Here is a 27,258-nt window from a genome sequence, read left to right on the forward strand (position 1 = left end):
AGTATCTTGAAGAATGCTTTTCATTCACACATGACTACAATTCCTTATCCTGAATTCTGAAATTCAAAGGCTTTTTGGGGCAACCAAATCAGACCTCACTTGGTGATACTATTTATAATAATCTTTATTTGGCCCATTAAATGTTACTATTTATATATATTCTGCTTCAAAGTGCTGCAGAGTCTGCAAGGGGTGTTACATAATATATGCTACACACACTGTACTTCTTTCAAAAAAAAAACCCCCAGAATTCTAAATTCCAAAGTGCCTTTGATCTCTAGGATTTCTAATAAGGGACTGTGAGTCCATAGTTTTTTCTTTTCTATGTCCAAAAGACAATTTAAAGGCATTAGAGATGATGTTGCAATATTAAGAGCTATTAAAATATTAAATATGTTCTAGTTTTATATTCATTTTTTCAGCTAATCCAGAAATCCGATGTCCCATTTAGTAACACATATTAAATGTCACTAAAAATTGGGACACTGATATTATCACTTCATTAATTTCATATTTCTTCCCATGTCCCTAGCCTATTAATTCAAAATGATTAAACCCCATAAATCGTAACAAACCCAGTAAGAGTCACACTGAGAGAGGTATGTGAATCGTGTATACAATGCTCAGAAGTTTGTTCTAAAAGACGTCATAAAGTCACTGAGTAGTAAAAAACATTAACTTCAACACATTGCAAAGAAAATTCTGAAATCTCAAATGCTTGTCCAGTTAAACGTAAAGACAGGCCAAAGCAGCCTGTACTAATTCAGTCTTAGAGAAAGCTCAATGATCACACCTGCTGTGGTTAGTCCACTGACACGAAGTTACCACATGACTTCTTGCTAATCAGTTTCTGATAAACTGGAAATCATTTTAATCTGCCTGGTTGGGCCATGTTCTCTGGAGTTCTTTTAGGTAAATATCAACCATGGTAAACATCCAGTAAGCAAAATAATTCTGGGTCTATGGGAGGCTCACATCTACAATATAAAAGAGGGTAAGATATAGGTCTTGACGGTTATCACTATAGTGAGACAGACTTGGGTTTCATGTAGGGAAGAAACTAAGCACCACTGCAGTGGCTGCTCTAAGTCCCCAGTAAAAAAAATGAAAAACAAAATAACTTTATCTTAGGATGAAATATTCCATGACAAGTTTCACGAAGAGAAAAAATCTATAGCTTTCTATGATGGAAGGGGAAAGATTTTAGAAAGAGTTTTTTGGTTTAGAAGGATAGGTTTTTTTAGTCTCCAAGTCTATTGTAAGCACCAAACATCTGTTTTTATTTTTAATAAAAAAATTTTTAAAAAGGACTAATTTTCATGTTTACCTATTACCTCAAGAATCATTCATAGACTCTACTCTTTACCATCTATTAAATATTATGGTAATAATTTCTCCTGTCAATCAAAGACAAGTGCTTCTCATTTTTAAAAAGTCTGCCTTTTATGGCATACTGCACCTTTAAGCATAATACAGAATGCACAGTTATCAGCTCTCACAAGAGATACCATTTCTATGCGAGGATACCAAGACCCCAGTTGGTTAACAAGTTAGGAAATGTATATAAACACCATGTGGTGACCCACTTTTCTTATGTCCTTTGTATTGCTGGGACTTAGTCTTCTTCTTCTGTTTTGATGAACCTGACTGGCTTTCTCTTGATGCTGAAAAATAAAAAAGAAAATTGATATCAGATAATTTCTTACAACTCTCAATACAACTCAGATGAACTACCTTTACCAAGATGATGTTGTTTATAAAAGTACACAATGCTTCGAAAATAAGGGTACTTGTTCCTGCAAAACCATGAACCTCAATACCAGACAGATTTCATTATTTATTCAATAAGCACTTTTATATGTTAATAAATTTTAGTCTGTAACTTTAAACTCACTAAAGGAAGTCTAGTTTAATTCAGTGGATGTTCTTAATGTTGTGTTTCTATAGTCATTAAGCAACTGACTATTGAGTTCACACTGCCATGGCACACATGGTCTGATTCTGTGATATCATGGTCGAGTCTTATCAGGTAAGATCTTACCTGGCAACCAATCAGACATAGGTATATTCTTGTCCTGTAAGCTCACAAGATGATTTATGTGAGACAGTCCTTGGAGAATTGCTGATTTTTGCAAAAGGACACCTTTTCTTATACCAACTTACACTGTGATGCTGGAGGCTGTAGTTGATATCCAGTTAATTGACACCACCCTACAGGATAGAGGTCAGGGGACTCACAGTCTACCCACTGATCATATTCTTCTTCCCATCCATCAAAATGTATCCTCAAGAGACGATGAATAATTCGAGTTACTGTGGCTACACATATTAATCGTGGCTCCATGAGATCCACTGCTTCTAATTTCATTCCGACACGAAATCCGTGATTTGGAACATCCTAACATGGAGAAGCAAAACATTAACACTGGTGAAAAGAAGAATGTATAACTCCATCGTCACTAGGATAGAAGAAAAGAGAAGTAACACAACCAATTAACAATTTAGACCAAAAAAAATCCTTTATTGAAACATACGAAGGTGAAGCATGTAAGAACTAGTTGGGAAATGCATTCATTCCTAATAATGAAACAAAATTTGCAAACAAATTTCAACTCCTATGTAAAGGAAATACCTACACTGTTTAACTAATATGTATGTGTTTATTTAAATTTACCTTATTAAACAGTTTTACTGGTGCTGCAATGGAGCCAGTTTCCCTGAGGTAGTCAAACCATTTAAAAGGAAGCTTTGTGTAACCTGGAAAACACAACTAGTTTAACTAGAAGTTCATTTAAAATTAGTGTAATATAAAAATGCAGATATAAAGTAATTTAGTACACAGTACAATCTCATGAGCTAATGCTGTAGAGTACAATAATTCCTCCCTGTTATATGGCTCTTCCTGTTTTTACAGACAGAAACAGGTGCACCCAAGTATCCTATAAGAGCTAGACTTTTGCTTTTCAATCCTAGGCTTAGAACAGTCTAACATTTAATATTTTCCAGTAATATTTTTCTTTCTTTGTAAGAACAGTGGCTGGGCAAATACTGTTTTTACAGTCTTCTGTTTGGCTTTTCTCCTTCTTAAGAGAAAAATCCAAGGCTCAGATATTGAAATTAGGAAAGTCACTGGTTAAGCCATATGAACTATTTAAGGGTGTCATTTTTTTAAAAGTCATATGGTAATTTTTATTTTTTTTGGTAATACCACCTGCCTTGTGAGATCTTAATTTCCTAACCAGGGATTGAACCCAGGGCCCTGACAGTGAAAGCTCCAAGTCCTAACAACTGGAATGCCAGGGAGCTTCCTCATACAGTAATCTAAAGATAAAAACTTGCTTTCTCTCAAAGGCTACAGTCTATTTTTTAAAAAAAGTTTATGTATGTGATAGCCCTTTGGGCCTACATCATCATCTTAACAGGGCTTGAGAATACCAATTCTTATTATAAAATGTACAAATGCTCAGGAAAAATTCTACACCAATTTATTAAAGCTAGTTAGGTTACAGGTCTTGATGTTTTCAGACACCCCACAGCTCTTGATATAAACATATACATATGTAACACACATGTTTATATATACATATTATATTTTCAAAGAGCAAATAATCTAGGGCTAAAAATAAAAAGAAATCTAGGGCTGTGGTAAACAGTGTAAACAGGTACCATGTAAAAAGAAAACAAGGATGAATACCCAGTGTATATATTAGAAAAAAGTACCTCTGGGTGGAGTGAGTTCAATCATGTTAATTTCACAGAAACCAACAGGGAAAATAGAAGGGGAGGTTGCATGATAACAGAACCAGTCAGATCCATCTGCTGCTTCTGAGCCATCGATCCCAATCATCAGGAATCCATCAGCCAGCACCTTTTAAATTAAGAGAATTCCAAGTATTTAAAATTAGGTACCACTATTATAAAAATGATCCTTTAAGTGACATTCTAAAAGAAGGCAAAATCTATTACATAAAGATCTCGTGAAAGCGAGAAATGTTTACTGAACTCTCTTAAATAACTGAAATTATCATGAAAAACAAATCTGCATAAATTCTAGTGTGTGCCAGAAATAAAAGCGTGGTTACAGAGAAGTGATTTAGAGGTCTAGGGAAAACACGCTCCTGACAACGGCCAAGGCTGTTTTCTCCTGCGGCACGAAACAGGGCCGAGTGCTCTTTTACAATTCCACCATCTAGTCTCGGCTAAGCTTTAAATCTTGTTCAGTAGGGACTCTACTTATATCCTTCTGATTTTCACATAGTGGAGTTTTTCTGAACTTTTCCCATCTTCCTCAAGCTCCGACTTAACCTCTTTCATGCTCTGGATAATTGTGCTCCTCCATGACAGGAACTATGTGAGGGACCTCACAGTCCATCCTTTGCGTATCAGACTGCTCGAGGTAGTAGTCCTTCCTTTGACTCTCAAGACAAACCTCTCCATATCTCCCAATTCCCGTTACATTAAAAGTATTTTATTTTGAAACAGTTCACACTTAAAAAAAGGTATATACAACAAATTCCTAAATACTCTTCACCCAGAGACCCAATTCAAGTTATATCAGTCATGTCCGACTTTTTGGGACCCCATAGACTGTAGCCTGCCAGGCTCCTCTGTCCGTGGGGATCCTCCAGACAAGAATACTGGATTGGGTTGCCATGGCCCCCTCCAGGGGATCTTCCCAACCCAGGGATCAAACCCAAGTTTCCCACATTGCAGGCAGATTCTTTACCATCTGAGCCACCAGGGAAGCCCAAGAATACTGGAGTGGGTAGCTTATCGCTTCTCCAAGGGAACTTCCTGACCCAGGAATTGAACCAGGGTTTCCTACATTGTAGGCGGATTCTTTACCAGCTGAGCTATCGAAGAAGAAATGATCTTCTAGTTTGTCAAATCCAGTGTCTTTTCCCCAACACTTCAGCCTCCTTTACAATATCCCATACCAGCTGCCTTCTCAATTTTTTGAAACATTTATTCCCAGATTTTCATTACATTATAGTCTACTGATCCATCTTCTCACCTCTGTGTTCATTGCTTCACATTTTTTTTTGGTAACCACCCTTTCATCTTCAACTCTTGTTTTACCCATTCACTCTTCAATGGTTGACTTTTATGCTAAGAATTTCTCAAGGTTTATCATGAGTTTTTCACCCTCTCAGTGTCTCAGGCCTGCATTTTGCCTGCATGCTGAATATATTCTCTGAGAGTTAGTACAGGGCAACAAACCAACAACTCTTTCTCCAGCTCCTTTCAAGGGCAATGAATTGCTGGGTCTCCAAAACTCCCGCTAAACATTCAGTCCCTTTATCCTAGCCATTAACTCTCTCTCCAGTATGTCGCTTAATATTATTGCTTTCAGCCTTCCCTATGTACATTTCCCCTCTTACACAGTTAAAACTTTCCTTTGCTATGTACTCTGTTCCTGCCAGAAAGCTTTACCAACTTACCCTGCTCACTAAAGAAAACTCAATGTGACCAAGCATTAAAGACTGCACAAATTAATTTCACATCATCTTTCTGTCTACTTGCAGGTTCCATTCTCCTAGTTATTTCTACTATATTGAATATATATATACTGATTTTCTCTTTAACCTTAAGAACTCTAAGACCTCTAGAAAGGACTACCTCCACTCATATGGGATTCGTTTTTCCCTTTTGAACAAAGCTTAGTGAATCAGGGGCTCGTATCCCACCTTCAGAGGACCATGCAAAAAGCTGGGCTCAGTTGTTCAGATTCTTTCTCTGTAATTAGAATTAACATACAGAGAGATAGCAGTCAAGCCATGGGTTGGAGCTGGCACTGAAAGGCAGTGACACAGAAGGGTGAATGAAGTGAAAATCTCTCAGTTGTTTCCGACTCTTTGTGACACCATGGACTGTAGCCCTCCAAGCTCCTCCGTCCATGGGATTCTCCAGGCAAGAATACTGGAGTGGGTGACCATGCCCTTCTCCAGGGGATCTTCCCAGACTAAGGATCGAATCTAGGTATCCCACAATTGCAAGGAGATTCTTTACCATCTGAGGTACCGGGGAAGCCCAACAGAAGGGTGAGAGGCTACCATGTGGAGACTGAATACACAGGACACCAGGAGAGAGAGAGAGAGTGAAAGAAGAGTGGAACAGACACAGAGCAGAGATGGAACAAACAGGCCCGTAGAGGCGGAGGACAGCACTAAGTTCATGCCTTTCCAGGTTTCATCCCTGGGCCCTTCTGTCTATGAACGTGCCCACTGAATCCTCAGAGTAACTTTTCTAAAGCCCACTTGAGGGGGTTTCTGTTCCTTATAAACAAAAAGCCTGGCCCAGAATATTCAAAGCAACTGGTTTGGTGCGTACTGTGTGTGAACCTTTCACCATTTCCTAAATGTGGTCTGTACCTTTCACTCCTGATGCTTTTGTGCATATTCTCATTCCATGGCACAGTTTCCTCCTGAATCTCTTCTTGGCCCAGTTTTTCCCATCCTTCAAAATGAAGTTTTCGAATGTCCTCTCTTCCACAAAGCTTTTCCTGATTCCTCTGAGAAGATGCTCTTCTTTATCTGAATTTCAACAGTACTTGTACCATTCTTGAATCATAGTTGATCTTGTACGTTAAACATGTTTTCCTACATCTTATCTTGTTCTACAAGACTGTATGCTTTAGAGAGTCCAAACCAACCTAGCACTGCAAGAATTCATTTTAAGTATTTTCTGAGTGAAGCTTAATATTCTACTCACTGGACACTTATTTTCCTTTCACACAGAGCATGACAATGATGGTGCTGATTCCCAAATCTGGCTGACTGTCAAGAGTTACACCTTGAGAACTTTTTAATTATTATTTTTTTAGACAAATACAAATATCTGGGTGGTCTTTCTTATGATTCTGATTGAGCAGGTCTAGAGTAGGTCATGGGAATCTATGTTTTAAATAGCATCAGGTAGTCTGGATCCCTAGTCAGGAAGAATAAGGGTTTAGCGTCAGTCTGGTTTAGCTGTGTGACCTTGAACACAAGTGTACAGGACAAGGCAGCCATCATAACTTTTTAATTCTTTTGGCTTAAGGCTTAAAGGACTTCCCTTGTGGCTCAGCTGTTAAAAAAGTCCGCCTGCAATGCAGGAGACCTGGGTTCAATCCCTTGGTTGGGAAGATCTCCAGTTTTTTGGCCTGAAGAATTCCATGGACTCTATAGTCCATAGGGTTGCAAAGACATGAAGAACAACTTTCACTTTAAGGCTTAAGCTGTGTTGAAATGCAAGTCACAATTTAATTACACCTTTATGTAAGTGTATTCTGGATCAATAGCTCTTAACCCTGATTGTACTTCAGAATCACCTGGGGACCTTAAAAAAAATGCCAATGCTAAGATTGATTAAATCAGAACAGGAGTGTGGGGTTAGAGAAAAGGCTTAGTCAATAGTAGTATTATTTTTTAAAGTTCTCCAGGAGATTTCAATGCCTACTGACAATTGAGAACCACTCTTCCACATCTTTTTGTAAAAACAGTTTCAGAAGAGAGGAAAAAGAGAAAAGAAGCAATAAAGTACTACCAATGGAGGAAAAAGGCACAAAAAGGAAACATAGGAAACTGAGGATAAACTAGCATTGTTACAATTTTGTATTGGACAAGTTTTGACTAGGAAGTAACTTAAATAAGTATTCTTCCTTTAACTTAGGATATACTTTCATAAAATAAAAGTAGCAGGCTCAAGATAACAATCTTGATAATAAGATATATACAAAGAAAACCTCTGGTAAGAGAACTCAAATTTATCTTGCAATTACTACTGACATTCTCCCCAGTGAAGACACAGATGCACCCATTTTAGGTCAAAATGAATGTTAGGGGCCTCCTTCTCCTGTTTGTTGTTGTTCAGTTGCTATGTCCTATCCTACTCTTTTGCAACCCCATGGACTGTAGTACGCCAGGGTCCTCTGTCGACGGGATCTCCCAGGCAAGAATACTGGAGTGGGTTGCCATTTCCTTCTCCAGGGATCTTCCCAACCTAGGAATAGAACCCATGTCTCCTGCACTGGCAGGCGGATTCCTTCCCAGTTAGCCACCAGGGAAGCCCATTACTTTAAAACTAGTTCCTATAAGTTCATTTCTATATTTTAAAACCTATTCTCTTACCTTTCTAATGGTCGCAACACATATTGTGGAAAGATTTAATGGGTCTATAGCTTCCAATTTCATTCCTTCCTTGAACCATTCCCCACTCTGGTCTACTTCTTTTACCTAAAGAATTACATGAAAGCACATCTATTGTTACAGGTGTTACCAGTTTAATAATTAAAATAATACCAATTTGAAAAAGTTTACAAGATGAAAATACCAAGTACCTTCTCCTACCTACCTAATATTATAACTCAAACTTCCATTACGGAATAGAGAGAATTCAGGCAAGTAGAATTTAAGAATAATTATAATCAATAGTTGTGACACATATGGATTACAAGGTCTTAATCCTTTTAGGTGAATCTATGTAATTGTGATTTCCATAATATTAGGAAAAAACCCACAACCCTCTTTCAAACATAATTTACAAATGAGGGTTCTTATAAAAACTTCTTACCTTAGCAAATAAATGTGGTGGTGTATCAAAATGTCCATCCTGTTTCTTTGTAATATCTACAAGGAAAAGTTACATACTAATCTGTCAGCATTTGTGAGAAGACCAAAAACCACGTTTTTTTGAAGGTTTCAAACTCACAAGGTATGTATACTCTAAAACATGGCAAAAATACGTGCCTTCTACATTTACGGTGAATAATATTCTTTAAAAGTCTCTATCTCTTTAGAGTACATGTGCTATTAAGTACATTTAGCCAATTAGAATGCTAGGAATTCCCTAGTTAGGGAATTACAGTTTTAGAAGTATGTTTTAAAGTGTTTAGTATTAAGTCTAACCACATTTAATTTTGGTATTTCTACTAACACTGAATGGAAAGGGAAAGGCTACCTTCTTTCAAATGGGCTGGATAAAAAAGTGTAAGAAAACAAATGTAGTTGTGACTGAAAGGGCTTTAGTTTTTACTTGAACATAAGTGGAAGGAATATAAAGGAATTGGTTAGGACATTTAATTTTCTGGTGTGAACCTTCCCTAATTAAGGTAGAATAAGCAGCCCAAGGCAACTGATTTTGATCTTTGCTATTCTGCGGAGAAAAATACCCAGGTAGTACAATTTAGCCTCAATGTTATTTTCAACAGGAATTCTTGTGACAGGTGCTTACCAGATCTTTTGAATCGATGGCCTATGCTTCGAGACCAACCAATATGATGGATTAATGGGCTGTGCATATGGCACCAGAAGTCATCTGTTCTATCTTCACTCTCTTCATATACTAGTCTTAATCTTCCTCCAATTACACTTTCCACCACTGCCACTCGTGTTCGACACAAATGCCTCTTGTCAACCACCTCTACTCTCATGCAAGGTTTGAAAGGATACTGCATGCTCTCTGAAACCTTGAAAGAAAAGCAGAACTTTAGAGAATTCATGACAAAGGTCTACAAGTTAGTATTCTTCTATAAAAATATCTAGTGCACTCAATAGTTAACATAGGTCATTTGACTCACTAATTGAAACAATTCCTTAAAAAGCTTTGAAGTTACTCCATTTTTTAGAGCTCTCATTTGCCACTTGAGTCCTTTCTAAGGTCTTGTCTTTACCTTTTGTGAGAAATCAGGAGGAAGAGTTTTGGCACCAGTAAGTCGTTTCACTAGAAAAGCTTTCCAGTTTGTATACTTATGCTGAATAGCTAAAAAAAAGAAATAACCAGTTATACTTTAGCAAAGAATAGAACTGCTTCAAAAGCTATTTGCTTTAAAAAAAAAAAAAAAAAGTAACAAATTTCCCTGCAGTTAAAATTCTGAAGAAGAGTAACAAAAATAGGGAAAACAAGTATGTCTTGCTAGCAAATAAGTTACCTGAAATAAAAAAATATCTGCATTAAAGTTCAGATACTTAAATTACAGTAAGGGTAAAGAAGTTACTCACTTCTAGGAGGGACAAGAGGTTTTCCACTTGCAGCGCACCAACCAACTGGATGGATATCAGAACCACATATACTGCACCAGAAGTCCAGACCAGAGTCATTTTCAAATCCTTCATATCTTAAGAGGGCATTGTAACCTGAAACCAACAAAGCAGTCACCACATAATAAGAAAATCAAATGAAATAAAACAGAATATAGCTGCTGGTACTGAGTATCAAATGTCAGTGAGCATCTGCAACAGGTGCAGAGCTTGTGAATAGACAAGATGGCTGGGCCTCATACCCCAGAAATCATTTAGCAGATATTGGGTGAGTCTTAGAAACTGTATTTCTAAGACGTTCCCAGAGGTGTTTACACTAGTGCTATATGGATGAAACTTTGAGAACGATTTGAACAATGGAATTAGTTTAACTGTTTTCAGAGCACGGCCTATTTCTCTGAATATATTTCAATTTTACCCATAGTTTCTTAAATTCTAGAAAAGAGGAGTGAGAAAGTTCTACTAGGATGCATAGTTTTGGAAATAAAGAATATTGTGGTAAGTTAATATAACCTTGTTAAGTCACAGAAATCTAGTTAAAGTACATTTCAAAGACATTGCTTTATCCAAGTGATTAGGTGACCAAATTATTTTCAGATAATTTGTATGTGGCTACTTTAAGAGTTTACATTTTTTTGTCTTGTTGATTTGGAAGTAAGATTCAAAAATGCCAGGTAAAAAAGTTCAATGGACACAAATAAAGATATGTGAAACCACTTAAAATCTACATGTACTAGACAGACAGGGTCTTCCCAGGTGGTGCAGCGGTAAAGCATCTGCCTGCCAACGCAGGAGATGCAGGCGGCTCGGGTTCGATCCTGGGTCAGGAAGACCCCTGGAGGAGGAAGTGGTGATCCCCTGCACCACTGTCTCCCGGGAAAGTCCATGGACAGAGAAGCTTGGGTGAGTACAGTCCACGGGTCACAGAGTTAGACACGGCCGAGTGACTGAGCACGCACGCACTAAACAAACAGGAAGACTTATTTCCTGGGAAGAGCAAATAGTGTATGATATATACTGTTTATAATTTAATAAACCTTATCTTTTTAGTATTTAAATAGACAAACTTTTATTAAAACATACAATAGTAAGGAAAATAAGAGTATCAAATATCATTTCTTTAAAGAAACCCTCTGATGTAATAGTCACCCATAACCAGCTTTATCATCTCTTCAAGCTTGTCTTTGACAAACAGTGTTTGTTTCTTTCCTTATTTAAAATATTTTTCTCTCAGTGAAATAAAAGTTACATGAGAAAGTATTTTCATTGTTTATTCCTTTTAATAAACCTTATCTTGATAACATTAAAAAGTTAAGGTCTTTAGTGGAATAAAAAATGGCCAATAAACTTGTATTTCAGGCTGGGAGCTAAGTTTAGTTAGCATTTTCATGTGTTAATACTTAGGTTTTGCAAATTTATAGCATTAAACTTTTAGTTTTAAAATTCAGTAATTCACAGAACAACTCATGACTTGCTAACTGTTTCTAAGTTCTGGGTTCATGATCAACAACAGGCTCACTTCTAAAATGTCATTAAAGTGGCTTAAAATGAGATATACGTTGCAATTAGATAGAGCAGAAGTATAAAACCAGAGATGGAAGATAGAAATAATTATTGAGTATTAAATGCATTGATCTTCAGAGACATTTATATGCAAGTGATTTAAACATCAAGCAAAAAATATATATTGCTGTTTTAAACAAGGTACAGGGAATATTTAGAGAATGTCTATAGAGCTGGGGGCTTCCCTGGTGGTTCAGATGGTAAAGAATCTGACTGTAATGCAAGATTTGATCCCTGGGTCAGTAAGATCCCCTGGAGAAGGGAATGGCTACCCACTCCACTATTCTTGCCTGGAGAATTCCACAGACAGAGGAGCCTGGCAGACTACAGTCCAGGGAATTCCAAAGAGTCAGACAGGACTGAGCAACTAACACTTTCACTTTTTCACTTACATAAGCTGGGGAAATGTTTCATGGAAAAGGTAGGAACTGTACTGGGTTAAATGAGGTAAGTGAGGGAGTGAGAATGAGTAAAGGAATGAAGGTGACATAGAATATGTTATATGAGAGAGAAGGAAAACTAATCTCAGCAGAACAGATCATTTATGTCGGGGAACAATAAAAAATCTGTTCAGTGATGTACAGTGAAACTTAACAATAGCAGTAAAGGCTGACCATCCTGATCCTTTAAGGACAAAGAAGGCACTAAAGAGAAAAATGGAATTGAGATCATTTTTAGGTAAATTAAGTCTATCAGCAGTACACAGGGTGGAATAGGCAGGGCATTTGTGGGAAGATGGCTGGAGATAAGACTAGAAAGAGTAGGATGAGTAAGATACCTCTTCCAGTAATCTCAGGATACCTTTTATTATCTGAGTGGCTGCTCCTCCTCTGAAGTATCACAGTATCCTACTATACCACTTACTAAGTACCTTGTCATAAAACATATTAAATATTTAGCAGATGTAAACTCACCAAAAAAAGAAATCTTTTAAGTTTGCACATCACCTGGCTACAGGGTCTAACATAGTAGATACCTAACACATTTACTTCGTGGGCTGGGATACATGGAAGAGGCGGGACTGAAGAAAATGTAGTACCCAAAATAGACGAAATTTTCATCATTAGTTTACTTCTGATATTATGGACCGTATCACTTTTTTTTTAATACTTTTTGTTACTTTCTGAAGTATTTCCCTGTATCAGAGGTTGAGGAAACTATAGGGCCCACAGATCTGGCCTACTGTCATCCATAATAGTTTTTACATTTTTAAATGGTTGAAAAAAAATTAGAGGTAAAGTAATATTTTATGATATGTAACAATTATATGAAACTCAAATTTTAGTGCCCATAAATAAAGTTTTACTAGAACACATTCATTTATGCCATACCTATTCATTTATGCATTGCTTTGGCTGATCCTATGCTATGATAGTAGAGTTAAATGGTTGTGCAGAGACTGCTTTGGTCACAAAGCTGAAAATATTTACTGTTTTTTTTTTTTAACAGAAAAAAAGTTTGCTAACCTTTGCCCTATATCATACTTACTTGGCAATATTTGAAAATTTACAAATATGTTTTCTTACAAATTAAAAATACAAGTGATTTTTTAAAGTGAATGATTATGCATGTTTTTCACCTGCTAATTTTACTATTCCAGCGATCCAGAAGACTTTGGTAGGTAGGCTGCAGTCTGTATTGGGAACTTCTACTCTCACATTTTCTGAGATATCACCCCAGCAGGTCCCCATAGGTGCCTGTCATATAAAAATTATTAAATTATCATCTTATTAAATAAAGTCTAAAACACATGGTTCAAAATTAAGCACTATTATTCAATCATGGTAACATTAAACTAAAAATACCATTTAATTCATTCTTTTTTCCTAAAAATATAATTGTTATCCCTTGCATCACAGAATTCTATTTAGAAAAAGCCAGTGTCAGGGACAAGCTCAAGACGAAGAGAATTCACATATACTAGAACTGATCTATATCCAGTTCAAAATTCAATAGTGCTCAAATATAAGACTTGAGAGCAATTTTTATAAATGCCAAATTACAAACTTGATATTAGGTTTCACAGGAAAAAGTTGACTTAAAAATTCATTATTTTATCATGAACTGAATGAATGTACTTTACCTTAACCTCTAACTTTAAAAGATCTGGCTAAAGAGTAGAAAGAAAGAATTTCAATCAGCAATGTGGTTTCCAATAACACAGAGAAACGCAACTTGGTTATCTGTATTTTCAACTTCAGTTAAGTTCGCAGAACAGAAACAGTCTGTTACAACAGACTTGTGGCAAAAGCACCAGATAAAGTTGTTAAAACAGTGAAGTTAAAGAGATTTTGGAGAATCGTACATGGTAAATTGTTAAATGATTTATTATTTCAAAATTTCTCACGCAGGAATTACAATAAACAAAGAAAACTTTCAATGTTAGATCTGATAGTAATCAGCCTCCACACAAATGGTTAAGACGGGGACGTAGAAAACTAATTAAATGAATATCATGAAGGGATTTGCCAACATTTAGTGTGTTTCCAAATTACAATTTCCATTATATTTTAATCCTTAAATTTGAGGCAGTTTACCATTATTTGGAATTTAGCAATGGCTAATTAAACCAAAATGAATTTAGGAATTTAAATGCTGATAATACCAAACAGTCTCTGTGGCCCTTGATAATCAGCTCCTCATTAAATACAATTCAGAACCCTGATCACAAGAAGTATTAGGTAAGGATGTAAAAGACTTGATAACATGAACAAATCAGGAAAAGACAAAAGCTTCAAAGCTAAAAGATGACTAAACACAAAGATATCCAAGAGTCACACAAACTAGTCCATCTGAAAACTGGACAAATGTCTTCCATGCAAAGCTGCTCATCTTGGGTAGTCGCTAACCCAAAAGGGGGTTAGCTTAAAACAGTACTCAACCCGTATGCTCTCAATAGCTTAAGGAATTTCTGAAGGACAGGAAGAAAATGTCAAATAATACTGAACTAGGATAAGTCTAGAAACCAAACACAGAATCAACTTATGGCTATTTCTTTAAGCAGCAAGCAAAGAATATACTTCAATCACTTGGATACAGTGGCCTATCTCAAGTATTTCTAATTCTGGAAGGATACACATAACTATCTTCCTGAGCTGTACAAAAAATAATGCATCCACTATGACTACCTCTTTCTGCTATTTTTAAATGGAAAGAATGGACTCTTCAGGTTCTGCTATCTCCCCCTATATCATTCTAGACTGTAGGGCCATCCCTATTGCCAGCAGATATGATCAGAAAAGGAGAGGCTGGAAGGAAGATAGGTACCAGATTAAGCTACCATATATTAACACAAAGACCATGTATTACTTTCTGTGAGGATAAACCAATTTCAGCAGACAGATGTAGTGGAATGTATGCATTAAATTAAGGCAGGATATCCATTCCTCTTTGTTTGGCTGCCAAGTCTTATGAAATGGGCTTTATTTTTCATTAAGAAGGAAGACGCCGTGGTTATGCTGACAAGCGGTGTGTAAAGATGAGCATACTGCTAAAAGAATTTGGCATATAGGACTCCCTTTTGAGTTAGGTGTAACAATGTCATACTGACTTTTTTTTAAGTCTTTTAACAATTGTTTGGAGAAAATAACTTTTAGTCACGTTTTATTAAAAAAACAAGTGTCAATATGCTTGCTCACTTAGAAAATAAAGTTAATGCTCACTTTAGTTGGGGGATGTTAATGTTTTCGTCCCTACAGTCTGGATTGGTATAGGAGAAAGTAGCAGAAAGTGACATTTGTTCTTGCCTGTAAGGTTGTGGTTCTGCTAGGCCCTCTTAAACCAATCCATATGGTTCACTCTAAGAAAAAAATGAACAAAAACAGTAACAAAAAAGAGCACAATCGTCACTGCATAGTATGTGCTCAATGTGTCGAAATAATAAAGGAGTTTTAAAGATACAGCTGCCCTTTTGTTGAAAATGGATATTCTTAAGTGTGGAAGACTAAATGACCCAGGGCTCGAGAGCCATCTTCAGCCAAGTCATCTGTCTTCTCTTGCTGGCAGGAGGGATACCTCTGAAAGTCTGGATTGGCATAGCATGGACTAGCAGAACCATCATTTACAGGTAACAACAAATTTACCTTCCAGACTCAGGACGAGAGGTCCACCTCAGGTTCCTCCCAAACCAGGAAGATCTGCTTCATCACTTCCTGCTCCAGGGCCACTCGTGAGGGCTATCTGGGAGCGACTCTCCTTCCCTGCAAGGTAAGCTGTCATCAGGTCCTGCAGGTCATGGCCAAATCCAAATGCTGAGGGCTCCCCAACACAAATGTATGATAACCTCCACATGACTGTCCGTAAGAAAGTAACTGGATGGGATTCTTACTTTTTCTGTACTTTAAGAACATTAACATTCCCAGATAGTCCAATAGCCCAGATGGCTAGTATTTAGACTCTCAGAAGACTGACATATCACACACATGATGCTTTGTGGGAGAAATACAGATTTCCCTCCACAGAGCTGAAAACCTATAACTTTTGATAATCACAATCTTCAGTAGTAATAGAATTCAAGTGGGCAGAAGTTAGCCCTGAAGTTGTACACTGGTAACTATTATTGATCCTAATAATGATATGGCAAATATACAAAAAGCCACTATTAAAATACTTTGACTAATAGGCATATGATGACTAAAGTGCAACTAGGACAGAAAGATAAGCTATTATATGGCCAAAGGGGGAAAAACATGATAGGAAATTGACTAGAAAAGAATTCGAAGTCCTAAATGTCATTTGCTGGAATTGACAGAAAGTAGGAACAGAAAAATAAAATAGTTCCCTCTTTCTCTAGAAAGTCCACTCACCTTCTGATTTGATAACAGGACCTACTTTTGGGGTTGGGTCATAGCAGGAGGGCTTCCCAAGCGGTGCTAGTGGTAAAGAATTGACCTGCCAATGCAGGAGACTTAGGAGACGGGGGTTTGATCCCTGAGTGGGGATGATCCCCTGGAGAAGGGCATGGCAACCCACTCCAGTATTCTTGTCTGGAGAATCCCATGGACAGAAGAGCCTGGAGGGCTACCGTCCCATAGGGCTGCAAAGAGTTGGACACAACTGAGGTGACTTAGCATGCACGCACAATAGCAGGGGGATGGGAGTACAAGGAAAGTACAAAGAGAAAATGGGATGCTTGGGGTGAAAATCAGATTAAGAATGAGGGAATGCTGGACTTCCCTCATGGTCCAGTGGTTAAGAATCCACCTGCCAATGCAGGGGACGTGGGCTCAAACCTTGGTCTGGAAACCCTAGCCATGGGGTAACTAAGCAGGCATGTGCCGCAACTACTGAAGCTAGTGCACTCTTGAGCTCAGGTGCTCTTCAACAAGAAGTCACTGTAATGAGAAGCCTGCACACTGCAACTGGAGAGAAGCCCCTGCTAGCTGCGACTAGAGAAGGTCTGCGTATAGCAACGAAGCCCAGCACAGCCAAAAATTAATCAGTAAATAAAGCTAAAAAAAAAATGATGGCATGCTAGTACACGTAAAAAGAGAAAGGAAGCAGTGGTTACTAATTTGAATAGCATAAAGTAGTTCATAGTTTTTAAAAAATATTAAACGAAAATAATCTAGATTACTTAGGCCTTCCTTGAAACAGATTATTTTTATTATATTTTATTATATATATCAGAAGCCACTGCTTTCCTGCAGAGAATTTATTTTGTGGCAACACAATAGCTAAATTAGAGTACTAATAAGAAACTAAAAAGTTCTACTTCCATTAGAAAGAAACTCTGCAATCTAGGATGACATACTGATAACTCTACCTTCAGTTAAAAAGGATGTGAAGTCATATTTATTTTCAATGGAGTTATGTATGCATGGTTAAAGCTAGAGGAAAAAAACAAAGAATAGTTTTATTTGAAAAAGACTATTTTCCTAATAAACATAGACCCAGGTTTTACTAATAAACCATTGTAACCACACATACACAAACAAAAAGCCTTTTTTCTCCTTAATATATATATATTCAAAAAATATTTTTAATACCTGTTGCAAAGAAATATTTATAACCTTATCCCTTTCAAAACAGCTGGACCAAAAGAGAGGATTAGAAAACATCATGTAAGCAATACAAGCTATTTGTGGAGGCAAAGGACCTTTTTAAAAATTATATAAATACAACTATTTTCAAGGGAGAAAAAAAGTAGGATGATTACATTTCTGCTTTTAGCAAGGACAGTATCAATAAACTGACATCAGAATATATAGTTCAGGTACAAAACAAAAGTAATCTGAAGTCTGTAAATTCATAATTAAAGGCATATGATTTTAGTTTTCTAAGATTCATATACATTTGATATTGAAACATTTTGGCCTGTGCTGTAATGCTTCAGCTCAGTTGCTCAGTCATGTCCAACTCTTTGTGACCGGATATCAGGCTTCCCTGTCTATCACCAACTCCCAGAGCTTGCTCATGTCCATCGAGTTGGTGATGCCATCCAACTATCTCATCCTCTGACATTCCCTTCTCCTGCCTTCAATCTTTTTCAGCATCAGGGTCTTTTCCAATAAGTCAGCTCTTCATATCAGGTGGCCAAAGTATTGGAGCTTTAGTATCAGTCCCTCCAATGAACATTCAGGACTGATTTTCTTGAGGATTGACCAGTTTGATGTACTTGCAGTCCAAAAGACTCTCAAGAGTCTTCTCCAACACCACAGTTCAAAAACATCAATTTTTCGGTGCTCAGCTTTCTTTATTGTGCAACTCTCACATCCATACACGACTACTGGAAAAACCATAGCTTTTGTCGGGAAAGTGATGTCTCTGCTTTTTAATATGCTGTCTTGGTTGGTCATAGCTTTTCTTCCAAGGAACAAGCATCTTTTAATTTCATGGCTGCAGTCACCATCTGCAGTGACTTTGGAGCCCTCCCAAATTAAGTTTGTTACTGTTTCCATTGTTTCCCCATCTATTTGCCATGAAGTGATGGGACTAGATGCCATGATCTTAGTTTTCTGAATGTTGAGTTTTAAGTTAGCTTTTTCACTCTCTTTCACTCTCATTAAGAGGCTCTTTAGTTCCTCTTCACTTTCTACCATAAGGGTGGTGTCATCTGCATATCTGAGGTTATTGCTATTTCTCCCTGCAATCTTGAAAGAAATATTCTACTTGATTTTTTTTTATTTTGGCTATGCTGCATGGCTTGTGGGATCTTAGTGCCCCTACCAAGGACTGAATCTGGGCCATGGTAGTGAAAGTCTGGAATTCTAATCACTAGGTACCAGGGAACTCTCTATACTTGATACTATAAGGAAATAATGGGGAATAGAGTTTAACTATTTAAAAGACTATGATATTAGAAAAGTTAAGAATGCTTTAAGGCTAACTATTCTGCATACATATAGAACAACTCTCTTGGGTTCAAACATAAATGCCAATAGGAGAAAACAGTCTGTGAATTTCATTAACATAGGGTACCTAACTGGAATGCAGTACTGCAGAAGCACTTTGAAGATTTTTCCACAGTTAGTAAAGATAAGGTTACTGCTTTTAGAAGCTGTGAAATAAAAACATAGATTAGTTTCTGGCCCTGTTCCTGGTATAGAGGTTTCATAGCCTTCATAATTTCCTAAGTGATAGCACTAGATATATCTTTTGTTCTAATATTTGATCTTTGATCTTGATTCCAGACACAGAGTTCCTAAATCCTTTGCAATTTCTTGGATGACAGCAGTGTTTTTTGTTCTAATGAGGCATCTCTTTGTGGGCCCCTAGATAGTTTCAGGATGGGAGCTGGTCACCATACAGATCAAACTCTGATTAAAAGCTTCTTGGAATTTTCAGCCCCATCATCCATCTTCTAGGAAAGGGAAAGGAGTTATAGATTGAGTTAATGATCCATTATGCCTAAGTGATAAAGCCTCCATAAAAATCCCAATACACAGAATTGGGCTGGTGGATAAGTAAAGGTGCTGGGAGAGTGGTGCACGTGAGAGAGCATGGAAACCGTGCTCCTTCTCATACACCCTGTGCTACACATCTCTTCATCTGGTTGTTCATCTCTTTTACTATATCCTTAACGATAAGATAGGAAACCATTTCTCTGAATTCTGTGAGCCATTCTAGCAAATTATCAAACCCAAAGAAGGGGTCATGGGAACCCTGATTTATAGCTAATCTGTCAAAAGCAGAGATGACAATGTGGGACTTGCAACTGGGAGTGGAGTGGCAGCAGTTTTGTGGGACTGAGCCTGTAAGTGTGGCATCTGATTACGATTCCAGACAGACAGTGTTCAACTAAACTGTATGATACTCAGCTGGTGTCAGAGAAATACTTGATGGGCAGAAAACCCACTCATCTGGTATCAGAAGTACAGTATTGCTAGTTGTGTTAAGGTGAAACACAGAAGGGTTTTTCCTATAGGGGCTTAATTCAAAACCATTAAAACAAAACAAAACAAAAACAAGGGCTTCCCTGGTGGCTCAGTAGTTAACAATCTGCCTGTCAATGCAAGAGACCGGGATTCAATCCCTGGTCTGGGAAGGTCCCACGTGCCGTGGAGCAACTAAGCCTATGCACTACAACTACTAGAGCCCAGTCCAAAGCCCAGAGCCGCAACTACTGAGTCCATTTGCCCCAACCGTTGAAGCCCATGTGTCCTAGAGCCCATGCTCTGCAACAGGAGAAGCCACGACTGAGAAGCCTGTGCACTGAAACTCGAGTTTCTCTCTGCAACTAGAGAAAAGCCTGCACAGCAACGAAGGCCCAGCTCAGCCATAAATAAATAAATAGAATTTAAAAGAAAATAAAAACAAAAACTGCAGGTTAAAGCCCAAAGTTGAAAATGTCAATCCAGCTACTGAAAAAGGTAGCAAGAGCTTCTTCATTTATAATAAGAGATGGAGTAGATGAACTAGATGATTTTTAAGTTAACTTACAGCTTTGTGACCCTAGGAATAATTAAATATGATATTACCTAACACTTGAAACCAACACAATACTGCAAACAACTATACTCCAATACAATTTTTTTTAAAAATGATATTACCAAATTTAGTGGTTTCCAACCACAGGCACTGCCAAAGAAGGGAAAGCCAAGAGTCAGGCGCCAAGGCTCCAGTCAATTCATTCTACTCTTTCCAGACCAATTGGTATAAATTTCATTTATCCTAGCTATGTTTATTAAAAAAAAGAGGAATTGTAATGCTTAAAAAAAAAAGCAGCCTGAAAACTATCACCTAGATAAAATGAAAGTTGCATCAGATATACAGCAATAATATGCTGATTTCTAGTAGATATATTTAATGACAACTTGACTCCATTTACACTGATAATTATGAAGAATGTCAAAAGTAATCGAGTGATTGACTATATAAACCATTACACATAATTACAGCAATATTCAGACAGTATTGTCCTATGACATATTTTGCAGAAACTTTTCAGAAATTTAAAGATAGACCATGGTAAAGAGGAATTCCACTGAAATTCTATGTTTTCGGAACTAATCATAATCATTTTTAAGTATTGTAATATATAAAGTATTTACCTGGGGTCCTTACTGCATAAGAGGTTGAGTTATGTTAAAGAAGCAGGCAGGCAAAGTTGTGATACCACCCTACATTCAAGTCCTGGTTCAACCAGAACAGTTCTGTTTCCATGTTTTTAGACTGTTTTTTTTTTTTTTTTGCAGTGCTGCATGGCTTGCAGGATTTTAATTTCCCAACCAGGAATGGAGCCTAGGACCCACCAGTTAAAGCACAGAGTCCTAATCTCTGGAGTGCCAGGGAATTCTCACAGATTTAATGTTTTTAAAAATTATGCTTGAAAAAAGAATCCTCTCAGAGTAGGGAAAGGCTCTTAACCTGTGCTCAAGTTGGAGACAATGCAGGCAGAGTGTGGAGGAAGGGACCTTGCTGATGAACAAGTGTTAGAGCAGGCATCAAGTGTTAGAAGACTGGAAAACTGATGAGTCAAGGCAGGACCCTGTGCTTGCAGCTCCTCCTAGCAATAATAAAACTAAAAGCTAGGAATTTTCCTTGGAGGCCACAAAAACTGTTTATGGGGGAGAACCATGAAGAGTCAACTCTAAAGGACAAAATCAAGTACAACAGGAAGTCTCACCTTCTAAATCAAATGACTTCAAATAAAAATGCTGGTTAAGGCAAGAAAGCAAACTCATTTTGCACTAAAATACACTAAGACATTAAAAACAGAAAATGTTTCCTAGTTAATAAAGACAGTAAAGGAAGATGAGTGGAGCAGGAAGGCACTGGGTGACAGATACTTTGATTATAAATGAGAAAAAAGAGATCCCGTAGTATCCTTATTAACCATACAGCTAGAGCTAGCTGCTCTATTCCTTTTTCAATTGTAGAAAACAAATTTCAATTTGTTTTTTGTAAAACAAAAAAACAATTTCATTATGACAGAGATTTTCTTGCAAAGAACTTTAACACAGTATTACTACTCAAAGATACTGACATGAAATAAAATATTGTATCTTGGGACTTGGAAATACTATTTTTAAAATATTCTGACTACTTATATAAAATAGATGGACATGGGTTATGATATTAAACCTAGATAACCGAAATACTAAATAAAGACAGAAAAAGAGATAAAGGCTACTCAGAAGGAAACAACAAACAAATGTTCCAGAAGGCTGCAATGCATGAGTTATTAAAAATGAGGTCTTAATCTAATTCTGATATTCTTTGTACCAGAAAAGAACTCTCTCAAGAGAGGAGAGTTAGATTTGTTTTGTGATTCTCATGAAAGCTACTGGGGCCATATATTTAACATCTCTCACAAGTATGACACCACTACCAACATTTCAATAAAATGTATCAGGTACAGTATATTCAAGTGTCTGATTCCACTGAGGCTGGTTCATAGCAAGCCACTGACTAAGGGCTTAGCATCTGTACTTTCAAGAAGAAAAGTTAGCAAACGAATGAATTTGGCTTTAATTTTTATTTCTACCGCTAAATTAATATGCTTGGCCTTGATCAAAATCCTTTATTGGCCACAAATGAATTAAAATGTATTTTGATTTTCACAGCAAGAACTCAAGCTCAGTTTTGTTCACATGCTATTATTTAACAGGAAAGCCCTAAGGTAACAATATGTTAAGTATACACAAAACTTCACTCATTAACTTTCTAAATTCTTTTCTTCTTATACACAGTCAGTAACAGATAAAACTGTTAAATATAAATGAAAACTTATAGGTTAAAAAAGTATTGAAGAGAATTAAGCACAAATAATTGAATCAAAAGGAATTAAATCAAAAGGAAAGAATTTATCATTAGATACATTTTAAACATAACTCTCAATTACTTCAAATGTCTGTGACAATCTACTTATTAAAAAGAACATCTTGCAAAAAATAATTTCACTCCACAATACTATATTGCTAATAGTTCCTTTTTTGTTTTTGTGATTTTATATTTGTGACCAAACAAAACTAGATCTTTCCTCTTCTCAATTATTAGGTCAAATCACAAAAATTTAGTTAACATACAATGGATGGTTTCTATGAGGGTGAACCATATGATTTTGCTAATATCCAACTATTTTTGATACACAGAACAAGTAATTTTATATGGTTCAACTTAATATGAAAATTGGATGAGACTCATGCCTTCCCCATTTAAAATAATTTCAACTTGCAATGTCTTTAAAGGAAACCTTTATTTATAAAACTTAAGGTTATGTAACTATTAGTTAAGTACAATAATTAATAAAAAAGAAACATTTCCATTATGATGTATAAAATAAAGACATTCTAAGGATAAGATGTTTAAAAAATGCTACTGTGCCTTCAGATTTAAACGATGACTAAGCATTTCAATACAAACAGAAAATTCCATACTCACATGTTTAAAGCAGGTAACTGGAGCTGCTATAAAGCTATTGCTATTGATGTAGTTACCCCAGTTGAAACCTTCTGTGGAGACTGCTGCTGAAATAAAATAAGTTTAGATATATTGGAGTTCTCAGATTGTTTATTTGTAAGAAGGTTATTACTTTATAATGTGAAGTGACACAAATTTATCACCTCTAAGTTTTTTCCTATAAAGATAAAACTTCTGTAAATAAACATGAACTTTAGCATATATCATATTTGCAAACAAATAGTTTTAACTTTTCTACACACAAGGTATGCTCCTTGGGAAGTGAGGCAAGAGCTCTCCAATTATAAAAAACAAAGAACAACTGAAAGAAGATATGTTCAGGATAACAAACACTGTTCTGACTGCTCCTGTGTTTTATTCCCATGCAGCTCTAACTGCACACTTCACTGAAATTTCTCTCCAGTATCTACCACCTAATATTTTCACTATGGCTCCTTACTGTCTTTCTCCCTACTTACTGCCTTGCTTTTACATTCCTGTTAAGAATCTTTCTGTTAAAAAATATCCTTTCCTCAATCTCCTTCTCTTTTTACTCTCTCTTCTCCCCAATCCCTTTGAAGCCTAATAAATGTCATATTTCTTTGCCTTATCACAACGTTTCCCACTGTTCACAGCTAGAGAATCAATCCATAAAAAATAAATAATAAACCAAATAAAAAAGAGTATTATTAAGGAGACTGTCACAAGCACCATAACTTGTGAACACTATACTTTTCTAGGACAATTCACTGAAATCAAGGAAGCCTAGTGTCATATGTGCAAATAGGGAACAGAAATAGCTTAGTTAACAGGATCCAAAATTAAAATGTTATTAAGTAAAACTAGATGAATTAGTACCAAGTATTTTACCTCTATTGCATTCACCCATATTACCTGATTTAGTCTTTGCTTGATTTTGTAAGGTAGCTTGATACTGAGCATATGCAGCTAGTTTAGCAACTAAAGGTTGTTTCTGAAGAACTTTTGCTTTCTTTGTTGGAGGCTTACCCTAAAACAAGAAGAGTTAAGTAAATAGGATTCTTTATCATTCCCCAACCCGAAATCTGAAAACTAACTTGACTGCATACTACTCATTTTAAGGAAACATTGAGGGTTTAGAAAATTATTAAAGCAGAGGAAAGATACAAGAAAATTCACATGAGAAATGTTTTCTGGAGTTCTGCTACAATGTAGATATCTAATATGGGTAGCACAGCTGGCACAGACTTAAATAGCAATATGCAAATTAATATATTAATAAAAAATTATATCCCATAAAATGTTAAAATATAGGCTGTGGTGAATAACTGATTCCATCTTGTACTAGATAAATCCAGTGGTTATTCACTCATGCAGGTTGCTAAGCATTGCTATTTATGTAAGAAAAATATAATTCAATGTTTAAAGAGCAAGTGACTGAGGTTTATACCTTTAGCACTAATGCAAAAGATCAATGACAAAATGATCATGGGCCAAATTCAGTGTGACAAACTGCCATCCATTTGGGTACAGACCATTGCTCAGGATCTTTAGGGGCTGTCTATCTGAAATACAGAAATACATCTAAGTGATGTATTTCCTTAATTTGGGGAACTTAAATAATCCTTTTGGTGTTATGTGCTACCTTATTACAATAAGATGAAGACAAATGTGATAATTCAAATAAAATATATTACTAAAATCAGCTATGTGATGCTTTTATAAAGTTGTTTATATGCTACAATAGTAATAACTTAAATGGTCATTTTGTAGGCATTCCAGTCATTTTGTAGGTGCTGATGTACATTCATAGAAAGATGATTTTCTTTTAGTATTATGATTGTTTCCAAAAAGGTTAGTTGGATTAACCAAATACCCTTGGTCAAGGTATCAAATGGGTTGCAATCAAAAGTACAAACCAAAGATAATGGAAAAATAAAACCAAAGGGTAAATCATTCCCTGCCCCCAACACTGAAAATTTCTACCTTGATACTAATTACAAAGAAAACCAGGGGGGGAATGGCTTAAAAAAATATATATATATATATATGCTGCTAAGTCACTTCAGTCGTGTCCGACTCTGTGCGACCCCATAGATGGCAGCCCACCGGGCTCCTCTGTCCCTGGGATTCTCCAGGCAAGAATACTGGAGTGGGTTGCCATTCCCTTCTCCAATGCATGCTAAGTTGCTTCAGTCGTGTCTGACTCCGTGCGACTCCATGGACAGCAGCCCACCAGGCTCCTCTGTCCATGGGATTCTCTAGGCAAGAATACTGGAGTGGGTTGCCATTTCCTTCTCCAACATAGATATATAGATATAGATATTGATTACATTTATACTTATTTAGAAAAAAAGACACAAACAATTCATAGTTTATTTTGAATAGTATGCCTTCTCTATTTATAACAGCTGCTCAAATTTTATAGAATGGACAAACTCTAGGGCTCACGTATTTCTTAAAAATGTGGGGTAAAAGTACTAACAGGTCGGTTAGGTAAAGGTGGAGTGTAGTGAATCACAGCCAAATGACAGACAAATGGTGAAAGCCATAGAAATAACAGATGTAAGAACAAGAAGGTTTCTGTACCGTTACCTGAAGTCTGGCCAAAATGCTTGCCTTCTTGGAGTTTGACGAGTAACTTCTTGAACATGAAACACTGCAGAAACGCTTTGTTTTAGAGTAAAAAGCATCTCGCACACCAACCATTCCACACATTTCACAGGTAGCTAATTAACAAATAAAAACACTGGCGTTATGATCATAAAACTGATTTTCATCTAACAGTTTAATAATTCCTCCAATTATCTGAAGGTTTTAATTTTTAAAACATTCCTTCAGGCAGATAGAAAATTTCTTCTGTTACATGTGATAGAAAAATCTAAATAAAAGGTAGGGGAAAGACTAGAATGATGCCATGGCTACAGGCTCCAGAAGGACTGACAATGAAGTCTGAAAAGGCTTTAAAAACGATCAAAATACATAAACGTAAGTTAGATTCAACTAACATTTCCTTAGTGCTCACCCTGTGCCAGACATTATAAGCTCTAAAGTTTGAAAGGATTATAAACAAAAGATGAAAAGTAGTTGCAGTACAACTGAAGATTAACGCAAAGCACAGCACAGGTCTTTAAAATATTGTGAAGATTGAAACATAAGGGTAACAAAACGTGAATCTCAAAAGATATACAAGTTGTGGGACTGCTGAATTATACAGTAGTTCTATTTTCAAATTTTTGAGGAATCACCATAATGTTTTCAATGGCTGTACCAGTTTACAGTATCACCAACAGTGTATGAGTTCTCTTTTCTCCACATCCTCCTCAACATTTGTTATCTCTTGTCTTTTTGACACCAGCCATCCTAACAGGTATGAGGTGGTATCTCAATGTGGCTTTCATCTTCGTTTTCCTGATGATTAGTGACGTTGAGCACCTTTTCATGTATTTATTGGCCATCTGTAGATCTTCCTTGGAAAAAAATATCTATTCAGGTGGTTTGCCCATTTTTAAATTGTATTATTTGCTTTTTCTGCACCATTGAGTTGTACAAGTTCTTCATGTATTTTGGTTATTAACCCCTTATCAGATATATAGTTTACAAATAGTTTCTCCCATCCTGTAGGCTATCTTTTCAATATATTGTTTCCTTTGTTGAGCAGAACCTTTTTTAATTTGTTGTAATCTCACTGTGTATTTTAGCTTTTATTAGCTGTGCTTCTAGTGTCTTACCCAATAAATCAATGCCAAGAGTTAAGTCAAGAAGCTTTTCCCCTACGTTTTCTTCTAGGGATTTTATTGTTTCAGGTCTTACATTTAAGTTTTTACTCCACTTCAAGTTAATTTTTCTGAGTGGTGTA

At 36.5% G+C, this 27,258-nt stretch overlaps 1 protein-coding gene across 4 annotated transcripts in view; it reads right to left on the minus strand.

The window, feature by feature from the left end:
- Positions 1 to 27,258, minus strand: part of MBTD1 (mbt domain containing 1) — a 67,375-nt gene that overhangs the window by 9,731 nt on the left and 30,386 nt on the right. For 2 of the 4 annotated variants that reach the window (XM_040245751.1, XM_040245749.1), the window contains exons 4-16: positions 25,995 to 26,128; positions 24,315 to 24,429; positions 23,403 to 23,485; positions 13,159 to 13,276; positions 9,978 to 10,112; positions 9,650 to 9,738; positions 9,211 to 9,445; positions 8,551 to 8,606; positions 8,109 to 8,213; positions 3,721 to 3,868; positions 2,675 to 2,757; positions 2,164 to 2,398; positions 1,587 to 1,664 (exon numbers count right to left, since the gene is read on the minus strand). In XM_040245751.1, the coding sequence (XP_040101685.1) occupies positions 1,587 to 1,664; positions 2,164 to 2,398; positions 2,675 to 2,757; positions 3,721 to 3,868; positions 8,109 to 8,213; positions 8,551 to 8,606; positions 9,211 to 9,445; positions 9,650 to 9,738; positions 9,978 to 10,112; positions 13,159 to 13,276; positions 23,403 to 23,485; positions 24,315 to 24,429; positions 25,995 to 26,128 (1,614 nt within the window). Of the gene's footprint in view, positions 1 to 1,586; positions 1,665 to 2,163; positions 2,399 to 2,674; positions 2,758 to 3,720; positions 3,869 to 8,108; positions 8,214 to 8,550; positions 8,607 to 9,210; positions 9,446 to 9,649; positions 9,739 to 9,977; positions 10,113 to 13,158; positions 13,277 to 23,402; positions 23,489 to 24,314; positions 24,430 to 25,988; positions 26,129 to 27,258 lie in introns of all 4 variants that reach the window. The other 2 variants (XM_040245750.1, XM_040245748.1) reach the window with 2 other exon arrangements.

The sequence above is a fragment of the Oryx dammah genome, unplaced genomic scaffold (assembly GCF_014754425.2).
Source record: "Oryx dammah isolate SB20612 unplaced genomic scaffold, SCBI_Odam_1.1 HiC_scaffold_8, whole genome shotgun sequence".
In the NCBI taxonomy this organism is placed as follows: Eukaryota; Metazoa; Chordata; class Mammalia; order Artiodactyla; family Bovidae; genus Oryx; species Oryx dammah.